Here is a 26,067-nt window from a genome sequence, read left to right as displayed (position 1 = left end):
GTATTATTCTTGCAATGGATGAACTTATCAAATTGTACTTTACAGTTGAATTTGTTTGTAGAAACAAAATAGAACATGAAGATGTTAAAGATACCACAGTGAAGTTTACCTTTGATCTTTTGACTATAAAATGTCATCACTTCATCATTTTATCCTATTTGTGTGAAATTTTGTTGTAACTAGAGAATGAATGTTTGTATAATGGCTAACAAAATGTTGTGTGAGTTGTTCTTCACAGTGCCCTTTGACAAACAAAATCTAACCAGTTTATTTTTGAGTCCAAGTGGACATTTGTGCCACATTTGAAGAAATTTCTTCAAGGAGTTGGGATGGCATGTATGGACGAAAATTGACAACAATAAAGCAGAGTGGCCACTTTTTCTTGTTTCAATCCTTTGTGCTAAGCTAAGCTAGATTCGTATTTAAAACACAAACAAAATGTTGAAATATTCCTTTAAACAGCCTGCGGTTTACATAACTAACAAATGAGAGCTTGTGTGAGTTCTTACTTTGTGTGTTGTTGCGTTTGACTCCTGGAGGGAAGCCTCTCTCAGCTTTTGCTCTTCGACGAGGATGTCCCTCAAGTGTTCATTCACCTTGAAACAGACAGACAGACAGAGATCAAGTTCAAATTTCAGACAAGCACTTTGTGCACATTAAGAGGCTGAATGGTGAGTCTGTGTTGGAGAGGAGAAACCTGAACATGAGAGGCTCCACCCACACATCAAAGAAAAACTTTTCACCACCTCTGCCCATTAGCCACTGATGTTAAATATCACTGTAACCTGAAACGCAGCATGCAGCTGACTTCTGACTCGAGCATGATATCAACTACAAAGACTTCAAAGATTATTCCAATAATAGCATTTTTTGTCTTTTTAACATTACTGTTTTTCGGTCTGCAGAGGTTCTGTTCAAACAGTGATGTAACATTTTGGCTTGAGGATGCACGAGGTCGCATCAACCAATCTCAACCGTGGCGTGCTTCGTCTCAGGACTACACAGAGAGACAATACATCATGTGTCTTTTTATGTGTGTGTCTGTAAATGAATCTGCATGTGTATGTCCGCCTTTGGGCTGGAAAATGGAGCAGTGAGCACATGAGTTTTGTCAGCGAGGAGTCAATTTAATTGATTAATTCATGCCATGTGGGGGCTTGTTTCATTATTTTAAACAAAGCAGACTGAGGTTAACATTGTATTTTGAGACAATTTTGTCAAAAGCCTCTTATAATCTCCTGCAAGGTCAGTAAACGCAGCTTTACATGACTATATAATCTGTAAGATGATGATATAAACCAAAGATTAAATCACAGGGAGTTAACCACTGCCCTCTTAAAGCTTACAGCCAGATCTGACTTTACCCTCTCAATCCTGCTTTGGCAGACCACAGGAGTTAAGTTGAGTCAGTTATTTCTTCGTAATCTCTCTGGCGTGATTACATGTGGTTAGCGCCAAATTAAAGTTTGAACCAGCAGTGGAGGATTTGAATGCCAACACACTTTTAAGCACCTCTCGTGTGCTCTATATCCAGAGTAAAACAAAGAGCTGCATTTCACACTGTAAAAGGCTCGAGTATGTGTACAACTGTTATCCTCTAAAACGGGAAAGCATATGTCTGTATGGTTTTGTGTGCACATGAACGTGCTCCTGTGTGTGCATGTGTGTGTGTGTGTGTGTGTGTGTGTGTGTGTGAGTGTACCTTGTTGATCCAGGTGGCGATTGCATCCTCTGTGTCATAAGGCAGCTCCTGGATGTGTCCGTCACTGTGTGAGGGTTCAGCTGAAGAGTACCTGTTGATGCAGGACATCACCCTCTCCACACTCACCATCTCTACAGTGTACGCCATCATCAGGGTGTCTATGAGCGCCAGATGAGAACTCTGTCGAGACAAAAGCCAGCAAGCAATTTATTCTCCCGTTTCTTTCAAAAAGCATGAAAGTGGCGACTAAATGACCAACTTTTTTATTTCTGTGCTATGCTTCTTCTCTATGCTTCTGTGCATCACATTGACTTTTTCAAGCACAAAGTTTCCAAAAACTGTTGAAATACAAGTTTTTATTCAAAAAGCTGATCTTAAGCAGTAGTGGAAGAAGCATGCAGTTACTTTACTTATGTAAAAGTACTAATACCGCAATACTATGTTACAAGTAAAAATCCTGCATTGAAAATGTCACTCAAGTAAAAGTAAGTAAGTGCAATCAGGAAAATGTAATTAAAGTATTAAAAGTAAAAGTACCCAATGCAGATATAAACAACAACAACAACAACAACAACAATAATAATAATAACAAACACATGGATCATAAATAAGTAACAAAGTGACAAGTTTTCAATTGATTTTCATGAACATTTCTAATGCATCACACCTGCTTAACATCCTCTGTGTGGAGCTGTGTTTCTTAACTTCAGCCAGAACTCAATAAAGCCATTGTGCAAGTGTTTGCTTTGCAAGCAAGGATCTTGCATGTGCAGCACACACTTTTGTTTGTTTATGTGTCGTATGAGGTGTCTGTAGTAAATCTGTCATGCTTCAAACCTGCTCTGTCTTGTGATGTCAACGGAGGAAGTTTTGTGGACACCAGGAAGTTGAAGATGATTAAAACCCATGAAGTTTTAGAGAATCAAAGTTCCTGTCCAACTACTTCTATAGAATGCAAACATGACCTAATGTGGTTTTACTGGCCATCGACGCAAACAGCAGACAAAGCATGACATTCTCCTCGCTTTTTCTAATCCCATTCCTGGCCGGTCAGACCAACAGACCTCCCCTTCCCTTTCCTGTCACACCACCAGGTCAACTCAAAAACATTCATGCTCTGTGTGCATGTGTGCAACCTAACTGAACAAACAACTTCAGTCAGGTGCTCCGCGATCCAGGTGACTCAAACCAACAGACACAAACAAGCAGCGAGACCTCGTCACACCGCAGACTGTACTGTCAGGCACAGGCCTTCATTCATAACCACAGAGCCTCGTGTAACAGCCAGTGTGACCAAGTGTTTCCCCAAGAAACCAACAACTGATCCAGCGCTGCAGCTCTGGACTGCTGCTGGTACTCAGCGTCTGCCAGCCTAAACAGACAGCGTGTACTGAAGAAATATGGCAGTTAGAAACAAACTCCTCATGGAAATAAGCGCTGAGATGCTTAAACAAACGTGGAGCGTACGTCAGTAATTGGTCTTAGAAAATAGAGAGGATAACTTTAAAAGCTGAACTCCTGAACTCCCCTCCTTCTCTCTTTCTTCATTTGCAAACAATTGTGTCCAGTTACTGCATATTACTAACTCAGCTTCTTTGTCGGAGCCTTTGCGCTCCCTTATCTCGTAGATTTTTCAGATTGTGGCTGTGGCTCGATCACCTACTACTACTGCCATTATTAGTCATAGTTCCACTATTACTAAACTCATATGATTATTATCGTTACATACATAAACTATAACATGTGCATGTATATATACTATCATAAACTACATTTATTAATATTAATATGTAATACTATTGTTATACTATATGTTACGTTATGGTTATTATTATTCTTGGTGTGCATTTCTCCGTCTCTCTTCATCTCCTTCCTATGTAGAATTTTGTCATATATTACTGTCGTTTTATTGTTCTGTAAACACATCTATTGCATGTCTGTCTGTCCTGGAAGAGGGATCCCTCCTCAGTGGCTCCTCTTGAGGTTTTTAGCATTTTTTTCCACAACAAAGGGTTTTTGGGGTAGTTTTTCCTAATCCGCCGTGAGGGTCTAAGGACAGAAGGATGTCGTATGCTGTAAAGCCCTCTGAGGCGAATTGTGATTTGTGATAATGGGCTTAATAAATAAAATTGACTTGACTTGACCAGTTGATTGCTGACACTGATGCATTGCTGACCTGTATAATGATGAATGCGGGTGGACATATACTGAATGCTGCAGCTGTACTTTATTACATGGGTAAACAGGTTTGTTTGGAGAGGTGCCTGATATTGTCTATGAAACAGTCTGCAGACATTGTTCTGAATTCTTGCATCTTCAGGATATTGCCAGATATTTGACATTGCGTGCATTCTCCTGCAGAGGTTCAGTGGCGGGTCTGGCTGACAGACTGGGGGAGAGACAGGCCAAGCAGCTTAGACCGGAGCTGGAGATCCAGAAAACATGATTTTCATGAAAACCCACAGAGCTTTTTCTGTGATTGAAGCTTTTCTGAACTCATTTGCATAACCCCCCTAAATCTTTAATGTTAAGAAGCTTGTGAAGGTGTGTGCACGTGTGTGTGTGTGTGTGTGTGTGTGTGTGTGTGTGTGTGTGTGTGTGTGTTTAGAGCGCTGGGCAAAGAAGCCACATGAATTTAAATGGTAATGACAAATCACTTTGTTAATTTATGTTTCATTAGAGCCTATTTGTTAATGAAAATCTACATTAAAACAAAAAACATGGATGACGGTTTTGTTGTCCATATTGTGGAATGTAAAAGTTTATAATTTGAATGTTTCCTAAGGGACTGTATGGACATTTTTAGAAGGGATGGTCGACATTTTTGGGAGAGGGTCCTCTACAATGGTATAATAGCAGTTCAGTATAATAGAAAGAGTGCACAGCACCCAGTAAAATCACAACTTGTTATTTTTACATTTATATCTGCTAAGATTAAAGAAACAATATAAAACATGTTTATAGCTTTAAATGTGCAGACAAGGAGGTTTTTAAAATTTGGATCAGGCTGTTTCCCCATTAACTTTGTCTGTAATAAATAATCATAATATTCAAAATCATCATGGGCGGCATTAAGCTGTTCATTATGGACAACATTAATTATTATTAGTTCTTTTCAGACAAGACACATTTATACTTTGTGGTAGTGTGACTCTGACTCGCTCTCATCTAATGTCAGTCTGCAGCAGTCCAGCACTACTAAAACCAGGACAATCTGACCACACATGATACAGTATCAAGTTGCTGTAAAAGTCAAGAGACTAGTTTCAATTTTTTTTTCAAAAAAAGATGCACCCCATAAAGTGTAGGAAATTAGCATATCACAAATCTACAACCAGCTTGCCAAATCACCTGAAAACTGTAAGTAGCCATTTAGCCCCCTTGCAAAGTATGCTTTTTTTCTAGCTATTATGGCTGATGTTTCGGCATCCTGCGTTTGAACAAAAAGGCTAAAATCCGTAATTCTTTTTAGTTGGGTCAAATGAAGATTGAGGTTTCAAAAGAGTCCAGCTTTTGTCCTTCTCTCTTATTATCCACCTCTTGAAGCTTCAAATAATCGCAATTATTGCTCATTGAAGTTTTGATGCCCAAAAACTGGTATTTTCCCAAATGTCAAACTATTCCTTTCATATCAATTTTAAGAATGAAACATGACGTCCAGCCTCTCTCCTGTCCCCAATAATTTTCATACGACCCCTAATAGAAAATGAATGTGTTATTGCTATAATTATTTTAATTTTAAGAGGTCAGAGGACTGAAACTTTGATACTACACCTACATGTGTACAATTGTGATTCTGTGACTCTTGTGTTGTTGTTACTTTTACCATGTTATTGTTCAACTGTGTTATGTCAGCTTTTCTGTGTCAATGTTTTGTCATGATTGTAGAGCAACATTGTATTCAGATCTAACATGTATGTGTGTATGTCCATATGGGTGTGTGCACGAGAGACAGAAGAAGAAGACAGACAATATATGGAGCCGCTGCCTACATACCTACGGACAGTTCTCATATCCAAGAGTAAAAAACACTGATGTTGACACTACATGGATTTAAAAGCCGTGGGCTGTCTATTATCCCTCCACAAAGACCTTTAGTGTGTGTGTGTGTGTGTGTGTGTGTGTGTGTGTGTGTGTGTGTGTGTGTGTGTGTGTGTGTGGGCACAGAAGCAAGTCTAAACCACTCATAGTGACAGACACACCTTATAAGGCTGTGGAAATGGCAGATACTGGTCATAAAGAGCCGTAAAGAGCTGCAGTGCTCTCTAACAGGAGCATCAGTATTCAGCCTCACTAGGGCTGCATGTCTGTGTGTGTGTGCATGTGTGTGTGTGTGTGCGCCCTTGATCAAAGGCATCTATAGGAAAGCACAGTACAGCTGAGCAAACAAATAATCAAAGTAACCTCCTTCCCCACAAACATCGCAAGTGTCCGTTCAACGCAACACAAGAGTTTTATATTATTGTACAACTTTACACCTACATGTCCGGCTCAGTTTGTCCAAACTGCCACTAAAAATAATGACCGCTCTCACTATCTTTCTCACACACACGTCCATAAAATTCACTAAATCTCTCAGCACTATTCAGCAGGAGGCTTTTAGATGAGGGTACGCGCCCCTCTACATGCAGGAAAATTCAATTACAGCTCTCTCTTCTCCATCACTTTAGGGTTTTAACACTTAGAGGGCAGCAAGTTCGAGACGTAAAAAAAGTCAGGGAGAAACAGGAAAGTAAAGCTGGACAAGGACACACAGGTCTTGAACACACTGCTGGAGGTCTGACAGCTCTTTGGGAGGAGTGTGTGTGTGTGTATCATGTGACAGGGTGGGGGCTCTCATTTGTGCACCAGACGTGCTTTGACTCACTGTGAGACCCCACCCTCCACAGTGCTGCAGTAGTGCACATCACGTCTTCCTCCTTCCTCCTCTCCTCTCCTCAGCCCTCCCTTCTCTCCATGTATGTACTCGGTTTCTCTCCTCCCCGTCGTCTCCTTTTTGTCCCCTCCTCTCCCCTTTTTCCAGATGGCCATACTGTATTAACAGTGGGCCTTTTCCACTCGTTCTCTGGCTCACACATGTCATCCCGCCTGCCATGAACACCTCCCCTCTTTTCTCCTCGCTTTTCTATCTTTCCTTACTGCATTTCCACAGCTTTTTCTCAATTCCCCTCTTTCCAATCGCCCTCTTTTTGACTTCCACATCCACTCTTTCCTTTCCTCTCTTGCTCTACTTTCCTGCTTCCTACTGGATCACAGTCAAATGGCAGCCCCTCTGACAGACTGCCACGCTCCTCCTCCTCCTCCTCCTCCTCCCTGACATGAGTTATTCTTCTATTGCATTTGGAAAACCATGAGGTCATCACTTTCTCCGCAGATATACCATAACCCAAAATGAAAGCCTCGACTTGAGCGTGACTGAAATTATCCTGCTGAGTCCACAAATACACACACACAGGCAGCTCCACTACGACAGAACCAATCCAATGAGTTCAGGAGGCAACAATAAAGGACAGATTAATGAGTGATCCACAAATGAAGGTCAACAGTTGTAGGAAGTCGATGGGCTACAGGCTTCATTTGTCTACTTAATACGGTCACTAAATCAACTCCCGAGCACACACAGAATCACAGAGACAAAGAAAGATATATAGATGTACTTGTATAGGTGACAAAGGACATGGGGTCTTTAAGTGCTGCACCAAATCGTCGCCCATCATTCCCACTTTTATGACACCCTAAATCAATACGTGATGTAGAGAACACAATCAAACATGACCAGAAAAACGCCCTTGACAAGTGACTTTGAATTAATCCATAAAGCAGAGAGAGAGAGGGCAAATAAAACACAACCTGACAGAGAGAAACATGTGTGGGCAGTGGAAGGCTCGATGAAATGTGCTCAAGCTTCAATTAAATATTCAGGGGATAACAATGTCCCACTCTCATTTAATCCACAAAGATAAGAGTTTGGATGAGACAGAGGTAGGAGTAGGATTTTTTAAAAAAAGAGCATGACAGGATGGAGAGAGGGAGGAGAGTTGAAGAAAGACACAGAAAGACAGATAGGGAGACAGAGTGAGAGTCAGAAAGGGAGGGAGGGAGGGAGGGAAAGAGGGAGAGAGGGTGCACTGCAATGCAGACACCTTTTGGCGTCAGCAGAAGTGCCCAGTCTCCAGCCATGCGTGTGCTTGCAGTGTGTCTGGATCTGCTGCCACAGACTCTCCCATCTTTCATAACAATAACTGAATGCTTTTAGGGCTCAGAATTTAATCTACTTCACTCACAATCCATTAAAAGGTGATATGATCCAAAAATGTCACAAATTAGCTTGTTACAGCTTCTCAGGTGTGAGGGGTTTTCTGCTCATCTCTGTTTAAAGAGACAGTTCAACCCCAAATCCAAAACATATATATTTTCCCTAACTCCAGTGCTGTTTATCAATCTAGATTGTTTTGCTGTGAGTAATTGCTGAAAATATCAACCATAGAGATGTCTGCCTTCTCTCCAATATGATGGAACTGGATGCCACTCGGTTTATGGTGCTCAAAGTGCATCCATGAGCAGTTGCACACTTCGATGCCTGATGCGTTTTGCAGGTAAAGTGCTGTAGATAGAAAATACTTCTGACAATAAATTGCTCACAACAAGGTCTATGGATTATCTTGAGTCAGTGAGTCATGGCTTGTGGAAGGAGACATTGGATTTTGCATTTTGAGCACAAGCCGAATGCCATCTAAATCCACCATATTTCAGCAAAGGCAGGCATCTCTATGGCCAATATTAAGAACACCTGGCAACTTTCACCAAAGCTATCTAGATTGTTAAATAGCACTACAGGTAAGAGGGTTTTGGACTGTAGGTCAGGCAAAATTAGCAATATTAATCAATTTTACTGACATTGTCGCTATTTTCTGATTGTACATTCCAGCCTTATGCGCTTCCATCCAGTGCTGCACACAGTATTAAAGACATAGTACTGGAATACCTCAAAGGCATGTTTGCCCGGAGCTGTGTAATGACACAGAGACCGAACAGTGAGTAATGGGTTGCTATAGGAAACCCGTCATTAGCGGTTGTTTTTCTCTCAACAGGACAGATCTTGGAAGACAGTCTAACAGTCGGACATATGGAGCTGTGTGCACAAACACACTATCATATAACTCAATAACTATTCCCCATTAGGGAAAGACAAGCACATTGTAACATCCACAGTAATTATTGTCCTGAATTGATGAGTTGATTCATTTATCATGTATCAAGCAACTGCTGGTTACAGCTTCTTCAGTTTGTGGATTTGCAGCTTTTTTCGGTTTTATATCTTTAGGGTTGGTTAAATTTTAAATGTTTGAGTCCTCGATTATAAATTAGTCAAATCAAGCAATTTGAGGATTTCATCTTGGTCTCTATACAATTGTGACAAACAGTTTTCTCTCTTTTTTTATATTTTATAAACAAATAATTCAAATGAATCTTTAGTTGTAGCCCTGGTTCATAGCATTATGTACTAACATGAATGTGAGCATATTTATACATTTGCAAATGAACAGACTGAGTTCGAAATCAAGCACTTCACACATCATATCACCACACTTCCTAATATCTATGCATTTTAAAGCGTGAATATGAATATTTGTCTACAGTACGAAGAAATATATACAGAAAAAAACAACAAAAAATATATAAGGTTGAACTGTAGAATGTAAAACTAGCAAAAAAATCAGGATGTCTTTAATCTTGTACTCTGTCATGCGAATCTCCACTCACCATGTGTATAGGTGTGCTAGTCAGATCTCTCTCAGTGACCAGTCGGTCCTGGTCAGTGACGTACAGGCCTTTCTGTGCCAGAGCCTGGATGACAGCGTTGTGTCCCAGTAAAGGTTTGACAGCATCACTGCGGAGGATCAGGCTTCCCGCCCGGCAGTAGAGCTCTGCAGACTGCAGCAGGCAGGCCACCGGAGGCTTCAGGTGCTCCTGGTTGTACTGGTCCCTGTATAAAGGCTCGGCCAGCTCCTCTGGTACAGCATCTAAAGAGAGAAAAAAAGAGACAGAGAGAGGATACGTGGGTTAGAGAAGGTTTTTGTTAATATGTACCCCCTGAACTAAGGATGCACAATATTGGATTTTCTGCTGATGTGTCGATATTTTCCAACTCATTTTGGCTGATTGCCAATGCCAATATATGCAAAAACTTTTTCCATCTTGTTGCAGAGAACATAAAGTCTCTCCTGTAGTGGAATTAACCTATTAACATGCCTGCTCTTACCATGATGGCCCATAGGTAGATGCAGACACGAGATACAATGTTTTTCAAAATGTTCACATCCTGTGGGGAAGTGACAAAACTAATTCAAGTAAGGTTACATGTAAAACATGCCATATTTGTTTTATGTAACATTTTAAAACAAAACTTTTCATCCTACTTTAACAGCCTTGGATAATGCTTTTCCTAAGACAGTCCTCAAAATAGTCACAACCAGGGTAAATCTGACCTAATTTAACTGATTAAAGCACCATCTTATTGCCCATTCACATCAGGAGAAAAATTCTTTTCAGGCCAATGCTGACATTTGACTTTAAAGAGAAACTTCTGTATTTTTTTAACCATACATGTTTTCACGTCTTTGTGTCTAACTGACTAATGGAGACAAAGATTTTTAAAATCAAAGAGACACAACTACAAAACAGGTTGCAATGTAATCCCTAAAGGCAATTGTGCACCATCAACTTACATCTTTTGAAAGTCCTTATTTTTGGCGCTGACAGGTTCTGATTGTTATTATATGAGTCTAACAATATTACAGAAAAGACCCTGCAGAGAATTTTTTTCTTTAACTTTTGCTGGTCTGTTTGTTATAGCATCCAAATATCGCTCAAAGAGAAGTGTTGTTCCGAAATCTCGGGAGATGTGACTTTTTGCAAGAAAAACAACAGTGGAAATGTTACTGACAGTGGGAGAGAGAAGCGCCAGTAAGAGTTTGTGGTGCTGGAATACAAAAAGCGTAGTTCAGTGTTATCTAAAAGATTTTCAGTGTCATGGCTGAATATTTAGCCAATTTTGATGATGTAAAAAAGTCTTTTCAACAGTGTTTTCAGGCAATCTGAGCCCATCAGTGGCAAAAACAAGCACTTTAAGTGGCTGTAAATTGAAGCTGAAGATTGCCACTACCGCATACAATCACGCACACATAGTTAGTGATGATTTAGTCTATGCGGTAAGGTCACTTAGAGGTGAAAAACACTTTTCAGGCAGATGGAAAGTTTTCAGCATTACAATAATAAGAACAAAAATGTCACGCTGCTGATGCTTATCTCACTATCTTGTGAGCACAAAGCCACTGTGTGTGTGTGTGTGTGTGTGTGTGTGTGTGTGTGTGTTTATCTCTATGCGTGGAAGTGGAAGTGTATGTTAAAAACCACAGAGTACCATCTAATTCTGTTACCTCATCCAGTAAATCTGATTTGAAGAAAATAGTTGAACACACACACACACACACACACACTTCCAGGACTTACTCTTTCTCTCTGCTTTTGACACTGTTGACCACAATATTCTCCTTAGTAAGCTTCAAAATTAGGTGGGTAGTGCAGGGACAGCCTCATCTGGTCAGCTGAGGAGTGGTGTTCCCCAGGGCTCAATCCTTGGTCCTGTTCTGTTCTCTCTATACATGCTTCTCCTTGGTTACTTGATTCAAGTCATTTTAACTGCATTTCTTGCCATTGTTATGTGGACGATATGCAGCTATATCTCTCCCTTAAACCAAATGACCTTAAAAAGCTCTCTGTACTGCAAGGCATAGCCATGCCTCGAAAAACTAAAGAATCTTCTTTGACCAACAAAACTTCAAATGCATGAAAGAAAATGCTCGAATACTGTTTCCTTCAACTATGAAATATTGCCAAAATCAAAGCTCAATTATCCTTTTTAAAACTATTCATGTTTTGTCTCCTCCCATCTTGATTATTGTAATTCACCGTTCACCACCCCAAATCACTCTTCGTGTCTCGTGGTCCAAATTGCAGCTGCTAGACTGCTAACTAGTGCATGATGTAGGTCACACATTCCATCATTGTTAGCCAATCTATGTAGGTTACCCAGAGAGTGCAGATTTTATTTTTGAAGTCACCTATAAAGCACCACACAGGCTTGCACTGCTTTGTATTACTGCATGTCCCCTAGCCACAGTCCTCTGACTATGGCCTTCTGTCAGTCCAAACATCTAAGCTTAAAACCAAAGGGGACTGCACATTTGCAGCAATAACTCACCCTCTGGATTCGTCTTCCCTAACCCGGTCTCACTCCGAGCTTGTCAAATATTGATGCGTGGTCAGTCACCCTTAGCATCAGATGCTGTCACAAAGAGTTAACGTTTAGCGGCCGTATGAGACGCACAGAGCAGTGGCACCATTTGATGCTCCTATAACTACCAAAGTATAAGAAGTGAGAAAGTCCCCATGAGGTGAATTGGAGGGGAGTTGGATGTTTAAAAAACTTCCAGACTATAACCCAGGAGACCACTGTTTGTTTCCCTTGTGAAACTTAAAATTAACCTAGTTATTTTAATAACAATAATGTGTGCTTACATGTGTAGCATGCTAGGTTTGTGATGTATGTCACATTATGTATGCAATGTATGTCATGTGACGTGACACTGAATTAGTAATAAGCATACCTGTTTTAAGCCAAACTATTGTTTTTTCTCTTCTTGTCTAAGCCTAAGGAAATAAACCTAAAAACACCTTGGTTCTAGGTTTATTCTGAAAGGAAACTGTGGGCATTGTATGAGTACAACATGTGCATTTCCTTTGAAACGACGAAACGTGTAGTTAGCTCCTTCTTTTGTTTTTAATGTGAACTATTAAGAAATAAGTGTCAACTTGAGCATCCCGGTGTGCGCTGAAACATCAGTCTTTGTCATTTTGTTGTTTAGGGCCACTGACCAAGCGTCAGTATTTCACAAGTTGAAAGAGAGAATGTGTTTTTCTCCCCCAGTTTTAAAAATGCAGAGTCAGTCAATAGTTTTAAGATGCTGTTAAAAATTCACCTGTTTAGAAAGCACAGGATTGTTTTTATAGTTTCTATTGTTTTATCTGTTTGACTTCTTTATTTGCACTTTTAAAGGCGCTTTATAAATTTACTTTACTTACTACTGTCTTTTTTTCTTCACCATACTTTGTTGTTGACCATGTTGTGACTCAAAGTTATACTGTACTAGTCATCAGTCTGTTATTGAACTACACATATACCCTAAATATCATCCCTACCTCATCACTTTAGTCAGACCCTTGTAAAGGAATGTGTGTGTTCATGTGTGTGTGGTGACACACTTTAATGACACTGCATGCTCCAGTATGAGTGTGTATTCCTGGTGTGTGGGGTCATTTCCTCTCTGCTCGCCTCTGAATCACATTAAAGGAAATTAAGGACGCTACAGTAATCCATCTTAAAGGTACAGCTTTCTGCTCTTTAGTCCTCAGGAATAACAACACCGTAGAGGCACAAGAGCTCAACAAAACAACGTAATAAAATCAAAAATTTACAGCTCAAAATCCATTACGCTTGTGATCAAACCTCTGAAGTTTTCCAGTGGCTGTGGTAAGAGCAGCCCTCCCATGCTCCAGCACCAGGCGATGAAAAGATATATTTAAAGCAACAGACAGATGCTGAACCACATCAACACCCACTTCATAGCAAGCCTTTCTGCGTCTGGTCACAACAATTCAATCGATCCAACTTTTGTCAGAAAGTCTATAAAGCTGATTAATGAAGCGCTCTCTGAGCCTACAGATACGGTAACAAAAGCGACATTTGTGTGAAGCATCTATGGTTCTTTTGTTGGTTACAGTACACTCTTTAAAGAGAAATCACTTGGAAATTCACAAAGACAGAGGCTTTCTTTTCAGATAATGGCAGTTTACACTTGAAAGTGTTTAATCTGATGTCCTTTAAGCTTTGAGGTTAATAAAATCCTTCAAAAATATATAATAAAAAGAACAGCAGGCTACAATGGCTTTACTAGAGTTCATGAAAATCTGCCTCATCAAGTAAAAACCCTCTCCTTTGTGTTGGCCATCAAAGAGGAAACAGACAGGAAGTAGCTGCCACAGGAAGTCCAGGCACGGAGAAGACTGCTCCCCTGGAGACCCCCGCGATCACAGCGCAGCATACACAACATCACGGTCAGCAGTGTTTATCTCTGCTGGCTAACTGTTTGCTGTCTCAGTTAGTGATCCAGGCTGCCAACTGGGGATGATTTCTAAAGTTTTTACAGAAATTAAGCTTTGTCTTATGTGATTCTATTACAAGGTGGCAGCTAACTGTTCATTTAAAACAGCGCTGATCTCCATCTTTATATAGATTGTTAAGAAGTAATAGGTAACAAGCAGCAGCAAATTTAACAAAGTTGTAGACAAACAAACATATAACAGGTACAGACAATTAAAGTTTGGAATCACAGCTTACCAAGAAATCAGTTCAACATATCTTGGATCACATAGAGCCAAATATCTGTCATAGCATCTACAAACTGATCTTCCTCCAATTTCCAAAAGCTACTTTTAAAAAAACTTATAGAAACCAGCCCCCCAGGACTAAATCAGTCTGTACCAGATTAACTGCAGGGTTAACATACCTAAAAGCCCATTTTCCCCATTTCAGACAATCTTTAGAAACAAATAGCAAGAGCAGGTCCTGCGAATATGTCACAGAGCGTAGACAACAGCTGCAAGAATTTTGGATGGAATTATATAGAAAACAAGGAAACAAGTCAAGAAAGTTAAGCAGATAAGCATGTCATCAGTTTAAGACACCTTCAAATGTGTAGTCTTGTTGAATGTCCTGACACTGCATGCTATGTAAGTCAGCGGACAGCATTAGCTGGCTTCTCATTTCAAAGCAGCGTACCACTTGACAAAAAGAGCACAAAGCCATGAAAATCAATGCACAGCTGTTAGCTGATCAAAGCCTAAAGGTCCATTCACCTAATGGAAGAAGTATGGATGTTTTCATTCAAGCCGGTCACCACAACATCTGACTTCACTATTCAGTTCCCTCATTGCTTTAAGGACAAAGTATACCTTTCAGTATAGCAGGAGAGAATACTCTTTTGACTCTAACTGGTGATTTTTGTCCTTTGTTTTAAGGGATGAAGTTGTGGGAACTGACGCATCCAACAGCGTGAGCTCAGTGAAAGGTTAGTGCTGGTGACCTGTTGTGACGCTGGTTACATCACTGCCCTGACCTGAGTGAAACAGCTGAGCCCAACCAGAATCACTACGGTGTCTGCTGCGCTGTAGCGGATAACGCGGTATCACTCTTTGGTGTAAACTCACCATTCAGACGTGATAAATTATTCAAATGATAACCACATATTGCTGTTGAGTGCAGTTATATTGAAGCATCTCTGAGGTAAACAAATGTCAGACAGTGAGTGAACAATAACCCACAGCTACATTAGTCCCAAGAGAACTTAACAGAAATCAATGCCGCTAATGCATCAATTCTTAAAATCCCCGTCCACTCAAACATCTGTTTCGCTTATTGTTACTTCACTTGCATGTCTGAGCTTCCCAGTGCAGATTTATGTACCTAGAGAACAGGTCTCATATTCAGAACCACAGAAAGCCAAAACAAGGCCCTTGAAGGGAGAGTTCACCCCAAAAATTAAAAATACATATTTTTCCTCTTACCTTCAGTGCTATTTGTTAATCTAGATTTTTTTGGTGTGAGTCATCGAGAGTTGGAGATATCGGCCGTAGCGATGTCCGCCTTCTCTGAAATACAATGTAACTAAATGGCACTCGGCCTGTGGTGCTCAAAGTGCAAAAAATAAACATTTGAAAAATGCAACAGCGATGTCTCTTTGCAGAAATCATAACCCAGTTACTCAAGATAATCCACAGACTTTGTTGCAAGCAGTTTTATGCAGGAACTATTTTCTCACTACACCCACCAAACGAATCACCACACAGAAGGTAGTGTGAATGTACTCATGGACGAGAGGCTCCAGATGTAAAAACAAACAGCGTCCTCTTCATCTTAGCTGTAATGTCAGCTAGCTCAGTGTTGCGCAGTGAGCTAGCAGTAGATGCACACTTCCCTCTGAACAGTGATATTGATGACAGATGTAGTTTGGTAAAAGTAAATAGTTCCAACATGAAATTGCTCACAACGTGGTCTATGAATTATCTTGAGTAACCGGGTCATGACTTCTGGAAAGAGATATTGCTGTTGAGTTTTTCAAATGTATTTTTTGACGCTTTGAGCACCACAAGCCGAGTGCCATCTAGTTCATCACAGACAGGACAGACGTCTGTACAGCCGATATTTCCAACACTCACCAAAATAATCTAGACTGATGTACAGCACTACAGGTGGAAGGAAAAATATGTATTTTTGACTTTAGCATGTGGTAGTTTGGAAGCCAATGATGGTTCAATATGTGATGTGAAACCTCCAATAGCCACACACCAACACTAAGAACCAACTTTTCAGTGAAGCAGGAGGCATCTTGTGTCCTGCAGTTGAATACTTTACTGAATATTAATAGATGATGGCTTTCTTAATAAGGGAGAAGGAATAGATGCAATTTTAACACATTAACTGAACTATTTCTGCAAAAACAGGCACAAATTATGAAAAAAAGAGTACTTTTCTATAACATAAAAAATGACTGGTGGGGTTCTTAAACAATACAGGCTAGCACTGACACACTATTATTAAAATCTGATGCAGTCTTTATTGGGCTTTTGCTCCTCTGATGCCAACATGGAGACACATCAGGACAAAAGTGTGGAGACAGTTAAGCTGTGCTCTGACATTCATTACACACCCACTCACAAACATCCCCATGTGCAAATGTGTTTTGCCTCAGTCCTATTAGACTCATCCACATCTTTAAAAAGCTGTCTGTTTTCTTTGGCTTTCTTTTGATTACTTTGGGGGTTGTACACTTAATTGCGCTAGTTTTTACAATATTGTCTTCTCTGTCTCTTCCCCCTTCTTCTTCATCGTACGGTAAATCACTTTGTTATGAAAAGTGGGGTATGAGCATTTTAACTTCTTTACTTTTCATGCACACTATGCACATTTGGTTGGCAAAGTTTCAGTACAAACTTCAGGCTGATGAGAAAGTTGTTACATCTGAGCATCGTTAGATTCAAACCATCGCTCATCTGTCCAAACTAGGCCAAACAAGGCTCTGAGGACTGGTTATGATTTGGGCCACAGTTCTCGGCGGTGCTGGGAGCTGAAAATGTGTCACTACAGGGACGGGAAAAAACAAGGCGGCAGCAGAATGTTCACAGCCGCAGGTCTTGCTGAACTAAGACATGTTGCCGTCCTGTGTCTCTCCAACATTTCACGCTCACTCTGAGAGTAACGAGTCACGTGCAGCTCTACTTGGCGCTCGCTGTTGGATCAATGGGCGTGATTCAGAGGTCTGTCTTTTGATCTGTATCTCTCTAGGTTTTTCTGTCTGTTGGGCAGCCACTCAGAGACTCAGAGTACCGTTCATGGAGTAGCAGCCGTTAAAAGCATTCATTAGGAGCTGGAGTAGACCTCTGACTGGAATTTCTCAGTCTTTATGAGGGGAGGCCGCCAGACCACACTGAGGACAGGAGACAGGCCAGAACGTGGATACATGAAGTCGCACACAAAGAATAATTACTGACAGACATATCCATATGAAAACATCACTGTTATGACTGTCAAGAAAAGCAAGTCGACTGCCTGTAATTTGTTATAATTTGCTAAAAAAGGTGTTTCTTCAGTGAAGCTGAAACAAGTAGTCAGTTAGCTGATAAACAGAAACCTAACTGGCAGTTATTGACAATTTATCAAGTCGACTAAGAGCCAAAAAAACCTTATTTCCAGCCTCTCAAATCTGAGGATTTGCTGCTTTCCTTTGGCTTATATGGCAGTAAACCAAATATCTTTAGTTTTCAGACTTCTGGTCAGACAAAACGAGACATTTGGAGACATCAATTTGGGCTTTAGGAAAGTGCGATGGGCCTTATTGACTTTATTCTGGCATTTTATAGATCAAGAGAAAAACTGTTTCAGTCATTTTTCAAGTGTTCCTTGTTTTCAGCTCCTCAATTGTGAGGATTTACTGCTTTTCCTCATCTAATGTGATAGAAAACTAAACATCTTTTGGTTTTGGACTTTTGGTTGGACATAACATGTAATTTTAGGACATCTTGGGCTTTAGGAAAGGGTGGTGAGCAATAAATAGGTTAATGTACATTTTCAAGTATGCAAGTATGAAGTAAAAAGACAGTATGAGGTTCAATGGTAGGTTTTAAGACTTGTAACATAAAAAATGTGGACTTTCATGGAGAGAAGCTTGTCTCATTTTGACTAAAATAAATTAAAAGATGGATAAATTAAATTGGATTAAATGTGTTTGGTAATTGACCTTACAAATTCAAAATTAAGACTACTTAATGACTTTTAAAGCCTATTTGTAAAATTAAAATTTCAAGACTTTTAAAGGACCTGCACACATTGTGTAGAAGAAGCCATTTGACACTGTTTACTGTGTATAAAATGATAAATGCATCTGCATTTATTGACACTAAGTGTAAAGCACTATTGACCAGTTCTTACCTTATAATGTTTTGTATTTTTGGATTGTTTTTACAGGTGTGAATGAATGTTTGTATGTGGTGTGTTTGCAAACTTTTCCTTAAAAAAGCATTGAATTTCATTGCATTTTCTGACATCTTTGACTCAAGTCACAACACAGAGTCCTTCAGCATCTGTTGATCTGCCATCAAACAGTGAAGGCTGACAGTAAAGATCTGTAGTCAGTGTTACATAACAGGTTTACCTCACACTCCAGCAGTGGGGGATCAGTGGCAATGGGCAAGCAACAGGTTAGATCAATGGCATTGTGACATGAGCAGTCATGTAGCCTATATGACCTCCAGGTAGAGATATGGAAAACAATGTAAACAAAAATACAGAAATGCAACCATTAAGCCTAAATAGTTTAAATCAGTTTGATAGTCCTAACAATGGGTATAAAGGGGACTATTTTGGTAAACATTTTTATTCAATTGCTTCTATTTGATGGGATAAAAAGAGAGGAAATACTGCAGTTTGTATTTATCTTCCTATTTAGTAGCTGAATTGCTTTTGTCTGACAGTGAGAGTCTGATCACAAGCTGTTGTTTACAAAATAGTCCCCCCGGTCCAACACGACATCAGTCCACATATTTACACATCCTCGATGATTATTTCAACAGTGTTTTCCACAGATTTAATCCAGAGATGCACGCGATAAGGAGGCGCCACCTACCCGAGCCGAAAGCCTTGGCCACGAGCCACGTCAGGCTGCATGATATTTTGGCCCTGGTGAAGTCGTAGTGATCGAAGCTCTTGATGGTGGGGACGATGAAGGTCCGTCTCATCCCTCTGTCATCTGCCGCATCTCCCATCTTCTGTCTCTCGGGATCCCGCTACACTGCAGCTGGAGGATCAGTCAGCCAGAGGAATTCCTCCTGACTGCGGATGACATCCCGTCCAGAGGAATTCAATGCAGCAAAATTTCCCCTTCTCCTGAAAAAAAAAAATGGAAAAAAACTTTGTGCGTGGCCTGGTTGCTGGAGAGCACGATGAGTTGGATCCTCGGTTACACCAGCACCATCCTCACTTAAATGTCTCAGTAATATCCTTAAACTCGGACAGCGCGGCGCAGTTTTTAGCAGCAGGATTTCTGAAGATTTCCTCCATTCCCAGACATTATCCTCCTCAGATTGTCCGACATAACGGAGCAGCTGTGCGGCAGAGGATGAGAGCTACAGTCCGACACCGGCGGACAGTTTCACTCAGGAACTACAGACATTGTTTGTTTTTCATGTTGTTCTTCTTTCTTTTTTCTAACAGTTTTCCTCTCTGCCTCTATCTTTCCGCGGCGTCTTCTCTGCGCTTTTCCTGCGGCACTGATAGGAGGAGAGAGCGCACTGCGCATGCGCGATCCACCCACCCAGTCTATTCAGTCCTGACAGGAGTCACCACAATGTAACACAAACCAAGGTGGAGTTAACTGGCAGGATGGTCTCCAACAAAAGCTCAGATGTTGTTTAAATGTGGAAAGAAATACTTTTTTTTGGTTGTAATTCTTCATACATAGCCTGTATATAACAGTATGATTTGCAAATCTACTGACCCTCATAAAATAATTCGTAGAAAAGAAAAAAAGGAGTCATAGATACGTTTATTCTGCTTTTCCATCACTAGAAATGTGGAAATCATTAAAAAAAAACCCATTATCTTCTCTTAACCCTTTCAAACCTGGACATGACGATGGACATCAGTTTTTCATTTGTTGTATTCAGACACCTCTCAGAAGAAGGCTTTGAAAACTGAGCAAAAAGGTTTAATTCCCTTCAAAAACATGGAAGAAGGCAATGAGTAAATTTCAAGAAATTGGCAGAAGGTGACAAGAAAATAGGCAGTTTTTTTTAGAGAGAGAGAGATTGATTTGATTTTTTTTTTAAATGGAAAATGTCCGAAAACTATATTTATGATTATTAGAATTATCTAAGCACTTTTTACAGGTACTTTTCTAGTTTGTTTTTTGCTTTTTTTTACTCTAATTTTCTTGTATTTTTTTTTTTAACTAATTTACTGTAAATCATGGGGTCATTTCTTGTAAAGTTGCTCATAGCCTTCCTCTTATATTCTTTTAAAGAAAAAGAGCCAATTTGCTCAGGTTCCAAAGGGTGAACAGAACAATTGATTGCATTACAGATTACAAGAAGGCAGACCTAAGTTTATATCAAACATTTATCTTCTACAAAGGAGATAAACTTGGGTTCTTGGCCAAAAGCCATGTTTACATCCTACATGTATCTCTTACATAGGAGATAAACCTAGGTTGTTGGCTAAACTTTGTTGATTTCAGCCAACATTGCCTTCAATAAACAAACAGACAAACAAACAAACAAAAAACATCACCTTTGCCAGGGCCTCTGTACAGACAGCACATCAGGTTTTGCCCAAAATTTTGGAGTTTTTGTTTGTTTGACTGTTTTGTATCGTCTTATTATGTGAATTATTTTACAGTGAAAACAGGCACAGAAAAAAGTCAGAAGTGTCTGAAATACAGGACTTAGCTAAAATGTCCTAATTAGGTGCCGGTATTCGTTTGGTTTAATTTATTTTCACATCACATCAGGTTTTGTACTGTACTGTATTAAATTGAGTATATGTTGTAAACGATTTTAAAGTAATCAGTTTTAGGCAACACGGCCTCCGTACTTTTTTGAAAGTGGTTTTGTATAAAAAGACAGTAATTTTCAGAAAAGTTTAAACGCTGTACAGGGGAGGTTGGAAGGCATAAACAGATAATGAAGATACCGCCTATATTAATAATCAGTAAAAAAGGAAATGATTTTTTAAAAAAAACAAAAAACAAAGATTTCAAAGTTTCAAGACTAAAGCAGTAATACAAAATTGATAGAATTTTTTTTTACAAGTTGAGGTGCATTACAATGAAATCCATGAAGTGTTAGACATATTTATCAGCTTTTTGTTAATTTATTTTCTTGATTATGTATCATTTTAAATTATTTTCTACTTTTTGATGCCTGGTATGCAATGCAAACAGAAGTTGTTGTTTGTTGTTTATGAGACTGTAGTCCAGTGATCTCAATGCAAAGCCCATGAGCCAAATCTGGCCCAGGATAGGATGCTGCATGTATAAACAGCATCAAAATAGAGCTTGTTCTTGAAAAAATCGCCAGGGGAGAATCCCTGGATTCCCCGACTGCTGCGACTGGCTGTAAAATGCATAAATTATCTGTGCTCTACAGTGTCAATCCTTGTGTCAGTTTTCTTAGTTGCCAAGTCTGTTGTTTTAAAAAAATAAATAAATTCATAGAAAGATGGGTAATGGGCATTTTTATTAGCTATGTTTGTTAGTTATCAGTTTCAAAAATGGCCCCCGGGTAATTCAAGTTGAGTATCCTTGCTGCCTTTTACACCACTAAACATCAAAATCAGAAATGTACTTGAAAAGAAGCAAGAACTAGATACAAATGCATTTAGGCTAAATTAGGTCACACAAACAAGAGTAAGCGACGACTGACATACAAAAACACAGTAAACTTTTGTGCCTAACCCCTAAAACTGTGGTTACTAGTAAATCATCATTATTATCTTATTTTAGTAGTTTCTTTAACTTGACTAGAAAGTTTGACTGCAGAGTGTTGATCAATAATTGAACATGTTCCATTGCCATATTGCTACATTTGCTCAATAAAATATTTGAATACTTATTACACCGCTGATGAAAGGCAAAATAAGCAGTTACAGCAGAGATTGAGTAGAAAACAAATGTTCACACACACATACGCGTTACACAGTACCAGTCATGAAGAGACTCCGGTTGTCATTATAGCGTCTTTCTCAATATGGATGGGTCTACAAAATAAAAATGTAATGATTAAGCAGCTTCAAAGGTTACAAGTGCATCAGAAAACAATACACAAGGAATGAAATACCTGATAAAAAATATTTGTAGAAATGAACATTATAAGAGGAAATAAAAGACAATAATCAACAAAAATGTAAAAAAAAAAAATAAAAAAAAAATACAGAAAGAATGATTAACATTCAGTCCAAACTATTAAGAGCAGCCTGTCTGTGCATCTCAGGGTACAGTTTGGCTTATGAGCAAAAAAAAGTCAGAGAAACATGGTTTTGGGTTTAACTTGCAGTAGGTCCAAGTTAAGCACAAACCTTAGCTGATCAGTAACACAGTTGATATATGTTTTATTATTTCCTGGTAAATCAATGATTTTTTGTCTGTCTGACATTTTGGTGACGTTTGCTGCTGTTGTCCTCAATAACTACAAACATGAGAGAGTTATCACAGAGACAGGAAGATGATGAGATGATATAAAGGTCGAGGTCAGAAAAATGATAACATTTAAAGTTAAAGCTGTAAATAATTATTATTTTCATTTTCCACTAATCTGTCAGTTATATTCTTCTATTAATTTTTGTGTCAGTAAAATGACAGAAACACAGAGAGTCATCAACCTTTCACATTTAGCATGAAAGCAGCAAATGTTTGTCTTTTTTCCTTAAAAAATAACACTTAAAAAAGATCAAGTTCCCAATTGAACACCAAAACCAAAGTTTTACAGTTCCTATTACCATCACACAGTGATTTAAATCTGCACACACACAACACACACACACACACGCCTGAATTATATAGAAAGAATTACAATTAAGATCCTATTTAACCTTGTTTAGCTCACATTTCAGAGCAATTATGCCATTGGATGACACTGCACTTCAAAGAACTTGTGAAGAGCAGTAGGGAGCAGAGGGGAGCAGTGAGTGAGTGAATAACAACATCGCTCCCTAGTGTCAACGGTGGGTTCATACAGCTGTTCAGAGCACACATCACAAGTGGGTCAATAGATGGCAGTCATCAGCTAAACATTCATCCAAGGCCCTCATTCTGCTCAACGGACTCTCTTCAGAGCGTTCTCTAAAATCTTTAAAGTGGCACTTAATTGCTCTTTTGACAGTTTTATTGAATTTTCTATCACCAAGAGGTGTAAATAAAATGAAACTATCAGCAGTGAATATGGGACAGTGGTCATAACAGCTTTAGTGTTCGGACAAGAAACATGGTTATTCTCCCATTTTCTACAATTGACTCCAAAAAATGTCTTTTTTTTTCATTGTTAAGGTTACTGCTCCTCCTCTTTGTGAGGTGAATCATCTGTACCTGGACCTGCACCTACAGTCATTTGAGAGTCATTACCAATCATAATGTACTGAGCATTTTCGATGTGAATATTTGGTTGTTGTTGCAACTGAAGCCTGCCGTCACCACCGTCCTGTGCTGATGGGGTGATAATAAGTTTCTGTTGCATTAAAAGGCTTATCTTCTCTTTCTCCAGCAACTCTGCTGCTGTGCACTCTGTGATCAACTGCTTGTGGTACTGGTTTACATTCTTTAGTCTCTCCTGTCTCTCTATCTGCATTTTCACTTTCTGCTGTGCGGTCCAGATTTTCCTCTGGTTTTTAATCTTCGCCGGTGACAGCGTTTTTTGTATTTTCCTCCCGAAGCTCTTGTCCTCCACAAGTGGAATTATCGTCTGCAAGACCATAGGGAGACTCTGTTTGGGCATGCAGTTCTCCCGTGGCAGCAGTGGGATAACAGTGTTGTGCTTGTATTTCTTGTTTATGGAGTTGATAAGGGCCGAGTCTGTCTCCATCTCCAGCATGCGAGTGTTGAAGTTGCGGGTGAGCAGCAGGAGAGTGAAGGCCGAGTTGCTGATAGCATCCTCAATACTCCTGAGGGTGCTCTTTCCAGGGATCTCAAAGTCCCCAGAATAAGTTGCACCTTCATCAATGCCAACATACGATTCCAGTTTCTCCCTCATGCTCTCAGCCGCATCTACATCCTCTGGTGCATGCAAGATAACAAATGCATAAAATCTTGCCTCGTCTTCCTCATAAGCGTCTTTACTTTCCTGCGATTCCTCTGGAACAGGCATCTTGGGTAGAAAAAAGTTTGTAGCAGTGGGTAGTGCAAAGTTTGGGTCAGTGGTTGGCTTGGTGGTTTGGTTAAGAGTCTCATTCTGAGCGATAAAGCTGTCCGACTTACTGCTCTCTGCGGCTAATGATTCATCCCTCTTTGAGTGTTTATTTGCTTCGGGGTCATTGGGTTTAGGCTGAGATTTGTTAAACTGCCCAGGCATACTTTTTGCTTCACATTCACCTAAAGCAAGGACATTTTGTTTGGATTCTGGAGTTATTTTGGTGTCTTGAAACAAGGCTGTTGCAGGGATACTTATCTCCAGATGAGTGGGGTATGAGGGCATTGAAGAGGTCGTCTGCAGGGGGCTGGGCAGACTGTGAGTTCTCTCTGGCTGATCCTGAGACAGGGTAACTTTTAAAGATGTGTTTCCTTCATCCAGGCTGCTAAGAGGATCATGGTAAGACCCCGTCTTGAGATCCTTTGACGAGATCATCCACTCCGCAAACTCAGGCCCACAGACAACTTTAGCTTCCTCTCGGAGTTGATCCAGATCTTCACAACTGCGTGTTCTTTCACTGTAGAGGGCTCTCTTATATGCCAGGTTTCTAAGACGTTCATCACACAGTCTTTGTTCTGACAACACCTTAAAAACACGAGCCAGTGCTGACAAAGAGTCTCCCGTAAGCTCTTGACCACAATGAATGACAAAATCAGCTAATTTGCCTCCACTCCTCTGCCACGTTTCTGCTAGATGTTTAGCGAGGTAGTTGTTCTTCAGCATCTGGAGTTTGTCCAGGGCCCGCTCCTCTTTCTCGAGTACAATCAGACACATGGCGTGGACGATATTATCTTCAGGTGACTCACCCAGCTGGAATGTCAGGCTCAGCAGTTGCTGCAGAGGTGCTTTAACTAGTATGTCGAGGACATCTCTCAGTCCTGTCCCCTGGTTTTCTTGTCCCTCTTGACTCATTTTTAGTCTTATGTACAACCTCCAGCCTTTAACAGAAGCTGACAGGGTCACAGGTGGTTTTCAGACATATTCTTCTTTATTTCCTCAAAAACTTAGGTGCACAATATCATAGACATTCTTGTTTCTGTAAAGAGAACAAATCATAAACATCAGGTATGAGGCAGTCAGCATTTGCAGCCACAGGTCTTTGGTACTGACTGCATGCGAAAAAGTGGCAGACACTTAAGCAATATTAAACTCTGTCATTACTTACCGGCATGGAGCTCAGAGCATTGTATTGAGTCTGAATGTTTCCACTTCAAATAAGGAAGTCAAGAAACGTGTCTCTTTCCTAGATCAGTTCAACCAGTAGAAAACTTTGCTCTGAACAGGAAGCTTCTGCTGCACAGTTCATTAGTCCAGAGTTCATCTGCAGATCAACGCAGTTGAGTCTTCTCAAACTTTTGATCTAAAGTTTATGAGTGAACATACCTGTGTCCGTTGTAGGCCTCTGCCATTTTGAAAGTTTTACAGAACATACTGATGATGTCACAAGTTGTGAACTAGGGGAGCTCATGAGGGACAAAAGACAGAAATTGGAAGAAGGTAAAACATAACTCTCCAAATAATAAAACAAGTTCCTCCGTCATCAATAAACGCAAAAACAAACATTCACCTGAACTGCTGCTCACTTCTTTAACATTGTGACAGTTTGTCAACTTTTTTATACTTTAAATTCTCACAACATTGCAGATCTTTTGAGAAAAAACAGACACTTGTGATGAGTGTGGAAGTCTTCAGCTCCTTGTGCACAATGGGCTCAGAGGAGAGAAGAATTCTGGCTTTTCTCCCCCCTCTCTGCTGAGAGGCAAGTATATTTTTATCCACAGAGGAAACCTCCAACC

At 39.9% G+C, this 26,067-nt stretch overlaps 2 protein-coding genes across 3 annotated transcripts in view; both read right to left on the bottom strand.

Moving 5' to 3' along the window:
• camsap2b (calmodulin regulated spectrin-associated protein family, member 2b) overlaps positions 1-19,671 on the bottom strand; it is a 44,153-nt gene extending 24,482 nt beyond the window's left edge. For both annotated transcript variants that reach the window (XM_042497345.1, XM_042497346.1), the window contains exons 1-4: positions 19,003-19,671; positions 9,467-9,726; positions 1,703-1,882; positions 510-596 (exon numbers count right to left, since the gene is read on the bottom strand). In XM_042497345.1, coding sequence (XP_042353279.1) covers positions 510-596; positions 1,703-1,882; positions 9,467-9,726; positions 19,003-19,141 — 666 coding nt within the window. In that variant the 5' untranslated portion in view covers positions 19,142-19,671. The remainder of the gene's footprint in view (positions 1-509; positions 597-1,702; positions 1,883-9,466; positions 9,727-19,002) is intronic.
• Positions 19,672-21,552: 1,881 nt separating this feature from the next.
• Positions 21,553-25,657, bottom strand: ticam1 (toll-like receptor adaptor molecule 1). The gene is made up of 2 exons (XM_042497697.1): positions 25,437-25,657; positions 21,553-25,307 (listed from the first exon to the last, which is right to left on the bottom strand). The coding sequence occupies exon 2, from the start codon at positions 25,181-25,183 to the stop codon at positions 23,417-23,419; it is 1,767 nt and encodes a 588-aa protein (XP_042353631.1). The 5' UTR covers positions 25,184-25,307; positions 25,437-25,657; the 3' UTR covers positions 21,553-23,416.
• Between the last annotated feature and the right edge of the window lie 410 nt (positions 25,658-26,067).

The sequence above is a fragment of the Plectropomus leopardus genome, chromosome 12, assembly GCF_008729295.1.
Source record: "Plectropomus leopardus isolate mb chromosome 12, YSFRI_Pleo_2.0, whole genome shotgun sequence".
NCBI classification, from domain to species: Eukaryota; Metazoa; Chordata; class Actinopteri; order Perciformes; family Serranidae; genus Plectropomus; species Plectropomus leopardus.
This window is presented reverse-complemented; position numbering and strand designations above follow the sequence as displayed.

What these genes read in the sequence shown, in the direction of transcription:
- ticam1 (XM_042497697.1), bottom strand. Translation starts at nt 25,183, where the DNA reads ATGAGTCAAGAGGGACAAGAAAACCAGGGGACAGGACTGAGAGATGTC.